The sequence below is a fragment of the Pelodiscus sinensis genome, chromosome 3 (genome assembly GCF_052426305.1).
Source record: "Pelodiscus sinensis isolate ZL-2025 chromosome 3, ASM5242630v1, whole genome shotgun sequence".
NCBI lineage: Eukaryota > Metazoa > Chordata > Testudines > Trionychidae > Pelodiscus > Pelodiscus sinensis.
Genome location: NC_143054.1, coordinates 182,625,739 through 182,639,123, shown reverse-complemented (window position 1 = coordinate 182,639,123; position 13,385 = coordinate 182,625,739). Strand labels below are relative to the sequence as shown.

At 48.2% G+C, this 13,385-nt stretch overlaps 1 protein-coding gene across 5 annotated transcripts in view; it reads left to right on the top strand.

Annotated features, from left to right (window-relative positions):
* Positions 1–13,385, top strand: part of USP34 (ubiquitin specific peptidase 34) — a 247,534-nt gene that overhangs the window by 211,823 nt on the left and 22,326 nt on the right. For 4 of the 5 annotated variants that reach the window (XM_075925544.2, XM_075925543.2, XM_075925542.2 and 1 more), the window contains one exon: positions 7,183–7,261. The exons of the other annotated variant lie outside the window; for it this stretch is intronic. In XM_075925544.2, the coding sequence (XP_075781659.2) occupies positions 7,183–7,261 (79 nt within the window). The remainder of the gene's footprint in view (positions 1–7,182; positions 7,262–13,385) is intronic. 5 annotated transcript variants of the gene reach the window in all.

Sequence of the window (13,385 nt, the reverse complement as noted above, 5' to 3'; positions counted from 1 at the left end):
TTTAGGAGTACTAGAAACATTTCTAAACGAATAAAATGAAAGGACTGAAAGTAATAATATTGATCTCATTTTCTCCTCATCTGTGCTCATGCCTTAAAATAGTGTCACTAACGCTGAATTTAATTGTTCTTTCAGTGTTTGCTGCTATTGTTTCCAGTGTAGGTGTCTTGCACTCCATATGCACAGTTGGCAAAAAAACTCTTGACTTAGCAGTATTCATAGGGCTGGTGGTGATGCTCTCTAGAGAGCCATGTTCATGCTGCAGTATATCAGGCACTGTTGGCCCTATGCCTCCTCGCTTCCTTCTTACTGCTGGTGGTGTTCAGTTGGAGGCCCTCTGTCCCTTGTTTTGCAAGAGGACAACAGTTTCCCTTCTATTTTAGCCTTGTGCGTCTAACTGCAAACAGTTTAATTGTTTGTTAGTTGTCACTTTAGTACCCATTAAGTGTTTAGGGTCCCAGTGGGATCTTTGCCCCAGTCTCAGAGTTTTAAGACACACTTTTTGTGTAACAGACCCATGCCAGTTAGACACCAACACAGAAGTTGTCTATAGTGACATAAAAGAGCTGTCTTGCATCTGCCAGAACTTTCGTTCTCAGATCCAAAGAGCACGACATACGCCTTAAGACCTCCTGATATGGGTGGCTCTCTGCCTAGCTTTGGAGCTGGCCCTGCCTGAGCTGGCACTCAGTGTGTCAACTTCAGTGCGTTGTACACTCCTGGCACTTGACTCCTCCTGGAACCAATTCTCATCGCCAGTGCTCAAGAAGTCGTCTGAGGTAGTATTGAGCAAGCCCAACCAAGGGGCATTGGGCAAAAAAAGGGCTTAGCTGTTGAGAGTTTTCTTCCCCCACAAGAACCCGCCACTGACTCCAAGGAGCGGTAAAGGGTCCAAGCCAATGGTGCAGTCAACACCTGCAGAGCATCTGGTGCTTGAAGAGCTAAGAGCACCCATCTCAGCACCGTGGATGTCAATGGAACCAGCTAAGGCTCCTTGTGAGGGCAAGCCCTACATTAAGGCTTCACATAAAATGAGCGGGTGCTATGAGAACCCAGAGCCAAGACAGGCTCCTAGATCACTGTGTTCTTGGTCTTTGCAGCAACTCAGGTCTCTGGCACATTGGTACGAGTCATCAGCACTGCATTCCAGATCTCCCTCTTCATACCAGAGCTCCTGGGACAGGCTAGTGTTCTGAAGCCAAGAACTGTGCTGCATAACCACTGCTGAGGCGATCACCCAGCCGCCAAATTGGCTGCATTCCAGGCCATTTGTGTCATTCTTTGTCTTGTTGTCAGTCACCGTCGCTGAGACCTTGAGGTCACTCCCCGACATGGCACTCCTCTCCCTACTCCTGGCACTTTTCTTGGCACTGGTCACTGATTACGACAGTGAACCGACAAACTTAGGCCTTCATAGGCCTATCTTGGTCTCTGGAGGGGACGACTTCTCTGGCTCAGAAGCACAGTTCCACCCTTCGCCCAAACAGCATCATGATTGGGCTCCAGAGGTTGCATCTGTGACATTGGTGCCCACGAAGCAGCGAGGCCATTGGCTATTTTAATGGCTTTATTGGAATTCCTAGGGCATTACCATCGTACTTTTGCCCCATTCCCACCAGCCTTCAGCATCAAACAGGCTGAAGTCGGCAGCAACAGCACCAAGATAGGTGCAGAATGCTCCAGTGGCCATGGCAGGTCAGGATCTGGTACTCATCCTAAGGCCACCCTCTCCAGTAGGTGAGGATAGGGCTGCGCCTCCCGCCCCCAGCCATTCAATAATCCTACTCTTCTGCACACGAGGCAGTGGCAGGCCTCTTAAGATTTAGCCTGGTGGATGTTTTTAAGGAGCATTAGGTGCTACACCCACAGGGTGGCATCCAACTTGGACCTCAAAGTGGAGGAGTAGACTTACACATTGTTTAATGCGCTCTCAGTCCGAATCTACCCCACCCTGCAAACACACTCCTGGTATGAGGGGGTCCTGAACATTGCCAAGACCATCTGGCATACCCTGTCCTCTGTCACCCAACTCTTAAGAGGCTCGAAAAGAAGTACTTTGTCCCTGCAAAAGGTTTTGAGTACTTGTATACCCACCCACCACGAGATCATTGGTCATTTCTGCAGCCAACAAGAGGGACAAACAAGTCCCCACCAGTTTTACCCCAAAGAATAAAAAAGCCAAAAGACAGGACTTGTTTTCATTACAAAATTTCTTCTTCAAGTGCTTGCTTATGTCCATTCCACTAGGTGCATGCGCGCCGCGGCACAACTCCCAGAACTTTTTTACCCTTAGCAGTACCCGTTCGGTCAGCCTGGGGAGCCCCCTAAAGTGGCACCGCTATAGCCGCACATATATACCCCTGCTGGCCCCAACCCCCCCCAGTTCCTTTTTACTGCCTGTGACGGTCAACCAGAATGCTTGTCTTGTCCTTGGCGTTTTTTCTCTTAATGTAAATAGTTCTCTTTGTAGTTGGTGTCTGTTCTTTGTTTTGTATAGTTAGAGTGTTTAGGTAGTTCTCACCTCCCCTCTGTTATGGGGGGATGGTATTCCGAGGCCGCAAGGCTTCAAACCATGTTGGCGTTGTTCTAAGCCTGTGCCCCACGGCAACCTGCATAAAGACTGTTTAAAGTGCTTGGGCGAGGGGCACCTTACAGACACCTCTAAAATTTGCAAGTCGTTTAAGCCCCGTACTAAGAAGGAGCATGATTCCCGTCTTAAATTTATTCTGATGGAGTCAGCGCTCCAACCCGCGGCTCCGTACACTGTCAGTATGAAGTACTCTGTGGTCGGTGCGGGACACTGGGCACCAGGAGAAGCGCTCCTCGGTGCGGGACCACCGGCTGGTTCCACAGCACCGCTCTCAATCCCTGAGCCCGCAGTCACACAAGAAGGTACGCAGAGGCAGGTAGCCTTCAAGAAGGGAGGGCGACATAAGGAAGGGGTGCCCCACCTCTCCGGCGCAGAAGCGGCACAGCAGGGGACCTAGCTCTCACAGGGAGAACAGTCCTTATTCTCTGGGCCTGTCCATGGAGGAGGTCCGTCCACCGTTGATGCCGGAGATGTTCCTGTCGGCACAGGAACTCATTGAGCTCATGACAGCCCCTGGTCCGGCACCGCGTGCCTCTGACACCCGGTCCAGTCATGACAGACAGGGTACTCAGCCCTCTTCAGTCCTGCCAGCACCGCCACCACCTGCTCTGGCACTGCTCGCCTTGGCTCTGCCAACAATTTTGGTACCGCCCGTCGTGTTGGTACCACCCGTTGTTCCCAGTGCCGCCCACCCAGTCAGCGAGGTCAGGGTCGGTTGGTTCCTCTTCGTATTCAGGATGCAGGTCAGCCCCTTCTGCCACTCTGCTGATGAGAGTGGAGTCGGAGTGCAGGGCTAGCCCCCCAGGGTTGATCAGAACAAGTGTTCCGCCTCCCCCGCCCCAAAACAGTCTTTCTTTCGATACAGGAGTTGGGGGCCGGGGTCCTGCACGATAGGCCGGTGGTGAGGAAGTAGTCTTCCTTGTCTCCAGATGAGGCCTTGTCTCCTCTGATGCCCTCCATGGACGCGAGGGCCCACCAAGACCTCCTCAGAAGCCTGGCCCAGAACCTGGGGGTACAAGCCGAGGAGGTAAAAGAGGATGAAGACCCGGTGTTCGACATCATCACGGCAGAGGGCCCTACTAAGATCACCCTCCCGTTGAACAAGATGGTGAAAATTACAAAGACCCTCTGGCAGATTCCGGCCTCCATACCTCCTACGCAGAAGGGGGTAGAAAGATGGTACTTTGTCCCCCAGGCAGGCCACAAATGTTTATTCTCACATCCCCGCTCTGATCGACAGTGGTGCAGGTGGCCTGCCAGAGGGAGAAGCAGGGACAGACAAGCCCCACACCCGAGAGCCAGGAGCCAAAAAGCTCGACCTCTGGGGTCGGAAGGCGTATGCGACGGCCGGCTTACAGCTGAGGATAGCCAATCAGCAGGTTATGCTCAGTAGGTATGGCTTCAACACCTGAGTAGTGGCTGATTAGCTCACGGCCTCACAGCAAGAGTTTGCGGTAATTACTGAGGAGGGCAAGATGGTCTCCAGGTCAGCCCTTCAGGCCACTCTCGACACGACTGACTCTCCTGCCCGGGCCATGGCTACCGGTATTGTGCCGGAGCTCTTGGCTTCAGGTGTCTGGAATCCCCCCAGAGGTGCAGACGACCCTGCAGGACCTTCCTTTCGAGAGGACTGGCCTTTTTTCAGAGCAAACCGATAGCAGGCTCCATAACCTGAAGGACTCCAGGGCAACCTGAAATCCTTGGGCTTGCGCACCCCAGATCCCCAGCGCTGCCCTTTGAGCTCCCGGGGGAAGAGGAGCTATGGTCAGGGGGCCAGGTTTGACAACAGGCGCAGAACCAGGGGTGGTTCTGCCCGAAATAAGAGGAGGCGTTCTCGTTCGGGCTCGGACCACAATCAGGGGCCATCCAATAAGTCCCAGGGCCCCAGGTCAGGTGATTGATGGTATGCCTGAGGACAACACACCAGCCCCCAGTATAGAGCGACCCTTTTCGGACAGACTGTTCCCTTTGCACCAGGCCTGGTATACCATCACATCAGACTGTTGGGTCCTGGAGGTGGTGGCAAGGCGATATTCTATCCCTTTCCTGTCCCTTCCTTCCTCCTGCCTCCCTTTCCTGTCCCTTTTCAGGGACCCCTCTCACGAGCACCTCCTCCAGCAGGAAGTTTCTGGGGGCAGCAGAAAAGGTTCCTCTGGGTTTCAGGAACAAGGGGTTTTATTCCCACTTCTTCCTCGTCCCGAAGGCCAAAGGGGGCCTTTGCCCCATTCTGGACCTCAGAGGGCTCAACGCCTTCATGAAAAAATCAAGGTTCACGATGGTAATGTTGGCCTCCATCTGCTCACTCGATCTGGGAGACTGGTATGCCGCCCTCGAACTATGGGATGCATACTTTATATTTCCATTTCCCCCCACCACAGGAGATTCCTGAGGTTTGTTGTGGGGTCCCACCACTACCAGTTTGCCGTGCTACCCTTCGGTCTGTCCACTGCACCAAGGTGTTTACAAAGTGCATGGCTGTGGTGGCGGCTTTCCCGAGAAGGAATGGGGTCCATGTCTACCCCTACCTTGATTGGCTTATTAGAGGGAAGTCGAGGGAACAGATTTCCCAGTTCATAGATGTAGCCAGGCAGACCTTCTTGAGGCTCGGACTGTGGCTGAATGAGGTGAAGTCTACACTCATTCCTACCCAGGTCATAGAATTTGTGGGGGTGAGGCTAGATGCCACAACAAGGAGGGCCTACATTCTGGACCCTAGGTTCCAGTACATAAGGGGAACGGTCCAGGAACTGCAGTCTGCTCATTTAACCACGGTGAGGCAATGTCTGAGGCTGATGGGCCACATGGCGGCATGTACATACATCGTGCGGCACGCCAGACTGCGACTACGGCCTATGCAGGCCTGGATGACACAGGTGTACAAACCAGCCCGCAACCATATAGACAGATTGGTCACCGTTCCCTCTGATGTCCTGTCGGCGCTGGACTGGTGGACAAGGGAGAGCGAGGTGTGTAGCGGAGTCCAATTCGCGCAGCCCCTACCGACGCTGCAGCTGAGGATGGATGCCTCAGATGCTGAATGGGAAGCCCACCTGGGGGAGTTCAGAACACAAGGTATGGGTCCAAGGTGAAGAGAAAATGCCATATCAATGTCAAGGAACTGAGGGCAGTGAGGCTCACATGACTAACATTCCTTCCCCGTCTGCGGGGCGCCTGTGTTTCCGTTCAGACGGACAACATGGCCGCCATGTACTATATCAACAGACAGGATGGTGCTCACTCCTCTCCCCTCTGCAAGGAAGCGGTAGCCCTCTGGGAGCTGTGCATTGCACACGACATCCATCTGCAGGCAACCTGTCTCCCGGGAGTCCACAATACTCTGGCAGACCGACTCAGCCGTGCATTTGCGGCCCCTGAGTGTGGTCTCAAGCAGGAGGTGGCCAGCTCGCTTTTTCGCCGGTGGGGTACTTCCCTCCTCTACTTATTTGTGTCAGGGTGCAACAGGAAATGCCCCGCCTTCTGCTCGTGTTGGGGGAGGTAACCGGGGGTCTCTGGGGGACGCCCTGACGTTACGGTGGCCAAGATATCTGCTGTGCATCTTCTCCCCCTTTCCCCTCCTTCATGAGGTGCTAATAATGGTCAGACGCTATGGAGTGACGCTGATCCTCATCGCGCCAGCGTGGCCTCGTCAACATTAGTTCACCACTCTCCGGAACCTCCTCGTGGAGGACCCCATCCCACTTCCCCTGGTCCCAGACTTGCTGACGCAGGATGTAGGCCAGGGCCTCCTGTGCCACCCGGACCTCTGTTACCTGCATGTTACATACCCTGGACATCAAGGAGGCACTGTCCTTTTACATAGTTAGAACAAAGCCATTCCATAAGTTAACACAATTGTTCGTTACTGTCAGAGATATCATGAAGGGCTGGCCAGTGTCTGTCCATAGAATATCCTGATGAATTACAGTCTGCATGTCCTACTGTTATGAGCTGGTAAAGCTGCCCCGCATCAATTCATTTGACTAGCGTGTAAGCATACTCAACAGCCTTCCTTTCTCAAGTGCAGATTTAAGAGAGGCTGCAACCTGGTTGTCCATTCACACGTTCACTTTGCACTATGTGCTGAACCAGCAAGCTCAAAATGACATTGATTTTGGCAGAGTCTGCAAAACTATAAATTCCAAGCCCACTTCTGGAGATACTGTTTGTTAAGTACCTGCAATGGAATCGACATGAGCTACCATTCAAAGAAGGAAAAATGGTTCTCCATCTTTCATAACTGTTTTTCTTTGAAGTGTGTGGCTCATGTCCATTCCATTACCTGCTTGTCTGTCGGAGTTGTCCACAAGAAGGAACTGAGGAGACATAGGGCCAGCAGCAACTGTTATGCTGTGGCATGAGTGCAGCACTCGTATGGTGCCACAGCCAGTCTATGGATACCGCTAAAGAAGAAGTCTGACAACCATGCACATGGGCGCAGGCACACACCTACAATGGAATGAAAATCAGCAACATATCTCAAAGAACAACAGTTACAAAAGATAGGCAGCTGTTTTTTAAGACATTCTGAGAATTATGAAAAATTGATATTTTAAACCTGGGTTTTTCAGTGTTTAAATGTTTTTCTTTTCTAGTGCCTTCAGAATATTATTAGAATCTGATGAAGACAGACTTCTTGTTGTGTTTAATAGAGGCTTAATCCTGATGACTGAGGTAAATATTTCATTGTCATTTAATTCAAATGAGCATCTTCCTTCCCCATTGACTTATCTCAGAGAATTGGGTGTCATCACTTCCTTAATTGATATATATGCTTGCTTTAAGTACTTTTTTTAAATACAGCCATTTTAAAACTATCTGCAAAAAGGGGAGTGGGCTGATCAAATCTTAGGATACTTCTAAGAGCAGACAACATAAAGAGTTCATTGCTATCCAGGTGATCTCAGAAGTATGAATTTTTCAGTGAGGGTGATGTTAATAACTAAAGCTATAGAAAAAAGTTACTATAAAAAACTTAAACCTTTCCTCTTCTTGATGAAAATAAATCACAAGATCAAAGCTCTGCAAAAAGGAAATCTATTAAACTATACGGCTACGTCTAGACTACATCCCTTTTTCGTAAAAGGGATGTAAATTAGACATATCGCAATTGCTATTGAAGCGGGGATTTAAATCTGCCCCGCTTCATTAGCATAAAAATGGCTGCCACTTTTTTTCCGCACGGAGCTTTGCCGGAGAAAAGCGCCAGTCTAGACGCTGATCTTGTGGAAAATAAAGCCTTTTCCGAAAGATCCCTTATCCCTCCATGAAATAAGGGATAAGGGATCTTTCGGAAAAGGCTTTATTTTCTGCAAGATCAGCGTCTAGACTGGCGCTTTTCTCCGGCAAAGCTCCGTGCGGAAAAAAAGCGTCACCCATTTTTATGCTAATGAAGCGGGGGAGATTTAAATCCCCACTTCATTAGCAATTGCGATATGTCTAATTTACATCCCTTTTACGAAAAAGGGATGTAGTCTAGACGTAGCCTACTTGTTTTGGAATTTTTGCTAGTTTCCTTTTGCCTCTTAGAAATGTTTAGCTGTAAGAAATTTGAGGTAACAAATTTATGAACTAAACTCTAACTAAATATTCCTATATCAAATTTGGGTTTTTGTTTTTTGGCACAGCATATTACAAAGATATGTCTAGAAATAAAGTGTAACTAAATTTATTGCTGAACAGTTAGGTTAGCCTTCTAGTGACAGGGTGCTAGTCATGGATAAGTAGCTTCATGCAGAAAGACTGGATCCAGTGTTAGCCTAACTCCATGAAAGGCAGTAGCAACTGGATGAAGGCCACAGCGTGATACAAGTACTTTCTTGTCACAGCTGCTCTTCAATTTGTAACCACTGTACTATATTTAGACAATATGCTATTACTTGTCTGCTAAAGATGTTTGTCAGCAGAATAGATTTCCTTACTGCAGAGGTTTGACAGTGTATCCTTAATCTTCCACCTAGTTTAAATATAGATCATAATTAAGGTTTTTCTTCAAGGAGTGTCCCTGTGGGCGCTACACTATAGGTGTTTTGGCGCTCCTGCGCTTATAATCAGAACTTTTTAGCAGCAGTATTCCCCCCTGGGTGCTGGTGCACACGTGTGGCTTGCACCGCAGCGAATGTGCCAATGCGCGCACCGTCAGCCGTCCCTCAGTTCCTTCTCAACTGCTCTCGGCTTGGTCAGAACCCAGCAGCACTCTGTGCTTATTTCATAGTGTTAGTTGTTAATTAGTAGATAGTGATTAGATAGTATTACATCTTTAGTCTTGTTACAAGTTTTTTCTCCCCTTTAATTGTTAGTGTTTAAAAAAAACATTTTCCCCCTCTTTGTTACTGGTTTATTAGGAATAGTGTAGTGATGCCAGGCTCCCCAGGATTCAGAAGGTGCCTGACATGCAGAATGTCTGTTCCCATCTCTGATGGGCATGCCCAGTGCATCCGTTGCCTGGGACAGGATCATTTTCCGAAGAGCTGCCACCGCTATAAGAAGCTCTCTTCCAGCTGCAGCTCTCTTGCTTTCAAAGATCTAAAACTTCTCACCATGGGGAATCCAGAGAGCCTAGCCTCAGAACCGGTATCGCAGACTTCTCCAGCTCGTACCTCCAGTCAAGGAAACAGCTAAAAGGAAACATTCCTCGCCCTTGGCCGATAGGCCACCCAAAAGGTAATCCCTTCAACAGAAGCCTTCCTAAACATCCAAGATACAGGCTTCGGGGGATATGCAGGCACAGGGGACACCCAGTATGGACAAATCCCAAGGGACACTGTCCTCTAAAGATATATGCCCTGAAGTCTTTGCACGAAAGCCGGCGAAGACTGCCCCTGCACCATTGATACCAACAACTTTGGCACCCAAACCACTGCATCAGACCGTGGCTAAGAACCACAGATACAGATGCTGACTAAGATGATACCAGTACCTCATACCAAAGTTTCCCCAGTACCAACCACATCGAAGACACAAGACGACTCGATATCACAAAGAATGCTGTCCTCTGCACCGGTGGTACCAGACTTTCTGCTGTCAAGGCTCCTCACCACTCATCAGGAGCTGGTGGTCGCATCAATACTGCTCACACTATTATTTGGGTACCAAAGTTATACCTGCATTAGAGGGCCCAAGCACACTGGCTACACTATCAAACTCGACCCCACCTTTTTCTAGTGATACTGAAGATGATGAAGAAATCTCCTTCTCACCACCACACTTGTCTCCAAAACCATCGTCTCAGCTGCAGCAACAGCAATGGCAGAGCCAGCCCCAGATATGGCAACCATTTCCATGGTTCCCTCCCATCCCACTCCCATAATCTTGGCAGGGATGGGATCTGGGGCTCCGTGAGAGCTCAGGCAGCACCATCGCTATTGACAGCAGTAGTTAGACCTTGGGCAGTGGTCCCTAAACTACCTACATCCACCAGATCTGACATTACACAGGAGGAGATGGAAGATCTGGAGGAAACACAGGAGGAAGACACCTTACCTCCATCACACCTCTCCTTTCCTTCTTCGGACAAGTTGATAATGCCCCCTGAGCCAAGAGTGGGCGAGTTGATAATGCCCTCTCCACCAACAGCAGGTGACAACTTCAAGTCCTTTCAGGACCTGTACAAGAGAGTGGCCAATTCCCTTGACATTTCCTTAGTCAAGGTTCCTGAAGTTCAGCACAAGTTGACCGTTGTCTAAAATAGCCTTTCCAGTCAATGAGGCCATGCTGGACCCTGCAAAAATTTTGTGGCAAACATCAGCCTTGATTTCCCCAACCTCAGAAGGGAACTACTATGTTTCTGACAGGAAATACTATGTTCCTATGAAAGGGACCGAATTTTTGTTCACCCACCTGATACCAAACTCGCTGATGGTGGATGCAGCCCGCACTAGAGGCAAACAGATCCAATATAAATCCGCTCCTTATGACAAGGACTGGAAGACACTGGACATTTTGGGTAGGAAATCATACTTCTCAATATCCCTCTAAATCAGGTTAGTAAATTATTCAGCATTGCTAACAAAGTTCACATACCATCACTTCAACAAATGAAGCCTTTATTGAGTAGTTGCCTAAGGACTTACAGATCTTCATTCAAGTCCAACATAGATGGAGTCCTCATAGCAAAAACATCACTGCAGGTGTTGCTGGATGCATCTGACACTGCCGCAAGGTCATTGGCAACATCTGTGGTCATGTGTCGGGTCTCCTGGCTGCACCTCTCTGGAATCCCTATGGAGATATAGAACACGCTTGAAGCTAGAACCTTTTTTCTGCCACCACAGTTGCTTCTCTGCACTTGTGCAAGGATTCGCGAGCCACACTCAACACTTTGGGTATGTATGTCCCTTAACTCAAAAGAAAAGGAACCACCTTTACACACCACGAGGCAGGGCATCATCATCATACTCTTCAAAGAGAGGTTACAACCTTAGACGTCGGCAAATACAACAGAAGCATAGGCAGCTTCAAGACCAACCCGACATGTCCTAGTCCTCCAATGGCAGGCAGACATTTTGAACATCTGGTCAAGGGTTCCAACAGCCAATTGGTACCGGTTCAGCCTTCAACCATTCTACTATTCATGGGCCAAGATTAGAACGGACAGGTGGGCCTTGGAGATAATAGCAAAGGCCTCAGGATTCCCTTCCTTACCATTCCACCAATCCAACCCTCTTCCCTGTCCCTTTTCAGGGACCCCTCTCACAAGTCTCTGCATCTACAGGAGATTTACAAACTACTCCACATGGGGGCAATAGAGCTCATGCCAGCACATCAAAGGGGAAAGGGCATTTAGTCCAGATACTTTCTCACTCCAAAAATCAATTTGGGAGGTTGGAAACCCACCATGGGCTTACTCAGGCTGAACAAATAAAAAGACAGTGATTCACCATGGTAACCCTAGCAAAGATAATTCCAGCCCTGGAAAAAGGAAACTGGATGTCATCCCTTGACATAAGGATGCATACTTACACATAGCAATTCGGCATTCACACAGAAAATTCCTCAGGTTCACTTGAAAGGATCAACACCATCAATACGGAGTCCTGCCTTTCAGCCTATCTTCTGCACCCTCAGTTTTCTCCAAGATCCTTGCTGTGGCAGTGGCCCATCTAAGAAAATCAGGAATAGTAATTTTCCCTGCCTGATAGTAACTCCTGTGGAAATATCTGCACGTATCTGGAAGAAAATAAGATGATAGATAACAGCCAGCATGGATTTGTAAAGAACATATCATGTCAAACCAATCATATAGCTTTCTTTGATAAGATAACAAGTCTTGTGGATAAGGGAGAAGTGATGGACTTGGTATACCTAGACTTTAGTAAGGCATTTGATACGGTCTCGCATGATCTTATCAATAAACTAAGCAAATACAACTTAGATGGGGCTACTATAAGGTGGGTGCATAATTGGCTGGATAACCATTCTCAGAGAGAAGTTATTAATGGTTCACAATCATACTGGAAGGGCATAATAAGTAGGGTTCTGCAGGAGTCTGTTTTGGGACCAGTTTGGTTCAATATCTTCATCGACGATTTAAATATTGGCATAGAGAATGTGCTTATTAAGTTTGCAAATGATACCAAGCTGGGAGGGGTTGCAACTGTTTTGGAGGATAGGGTCATAGTTCAAAATTGGTCTGGACAAACTGGAGAAATGGTTTTAGGTAAATATGATGAAGTTTAGTAAGGACAAATGCAAAGTACTGCACTTAGAAATGAAGAATCAGTTTCACATATACAGACTGGGAAGCGACTGTCTAGGAAGGAGTATGGCAGAAAGGGATGTAGAGGTCATAGTGGAACACTTGCTAAATATGAGTCAACAGTGTGGCACTATTGCAAAAAATGCAAACATTATTCTGGGATGCATAACAGGAGTGTTATGAGCAAGACATGAGAAGTCATTCTTATGCTCTACTCTAACTGATTAGGCCTCAGTTGGAGTCTTATGTATAGTTCTGGGCACCACATTTCAAGAAAGAGGTGGAGAAATTGGAGAAGGTCCAGAGAAGAACAACAAGAATGATTAAAGGTCTAAAGAATATAAGCTATGAGGGAAGACTGAAAGAACTGAGCTGGTTTAGTTTGGAAAGGAGAAGACTGAGAGGGGACAGACAAGATACTGATTTTCAACTATCTAAAAGGGTGTCACAAGGAGGAGGGAGCAAAATTGTTCTCCTTGGCCTCTTATGATAGAACAAGAAGCAATGGGCTTAAATTGCAGCAAAGGAGGTTTAGGTTGGACATTAGGAAAAACTTCCTAACTGTCAGGGTAGTTAAATACTAGAATAAATCGCCTAGGGAGGTTGTGAAATCTCCATCTCTGGAGATATTTAAGAGCAGGTTAGATAGAAATCTATCAGGGATGGTCTAGACAGTGCTTGGTGCTGCCATGAGGGCAGGGGACTGGACTCGATGACCTGTCAAGGTCCCTCCCAGTTCTATAATTCTGTAACACCACATCCGAAATTTTCTCCTGAAGATAGTTTCCAACTTCCACCTCAGTGAACCTGTGTGCTTACCTGTTTTCCGCCAAAAGCCTCATCCTGATGCTAATGCAGCGTAACACCACTCTTTGGATGTTCAGCGGGCAATTGCTTTTTACCTAGATAGAACAAAGCAGTTCAGACACTCTTCCAGATTGTTCGTTTCCAAAGCAGATCACTCCAAAGGGCATGCGATTTCAAAACACAGGCTTTCAAAATGGATAACAAACTGTATTAAAGCTTGGTTTGACATCGGTAAGGTGGCACTACCAACTCAGTTGCGGGCACGCTTCACCAGGGCAGTGGGCACCTCCATGG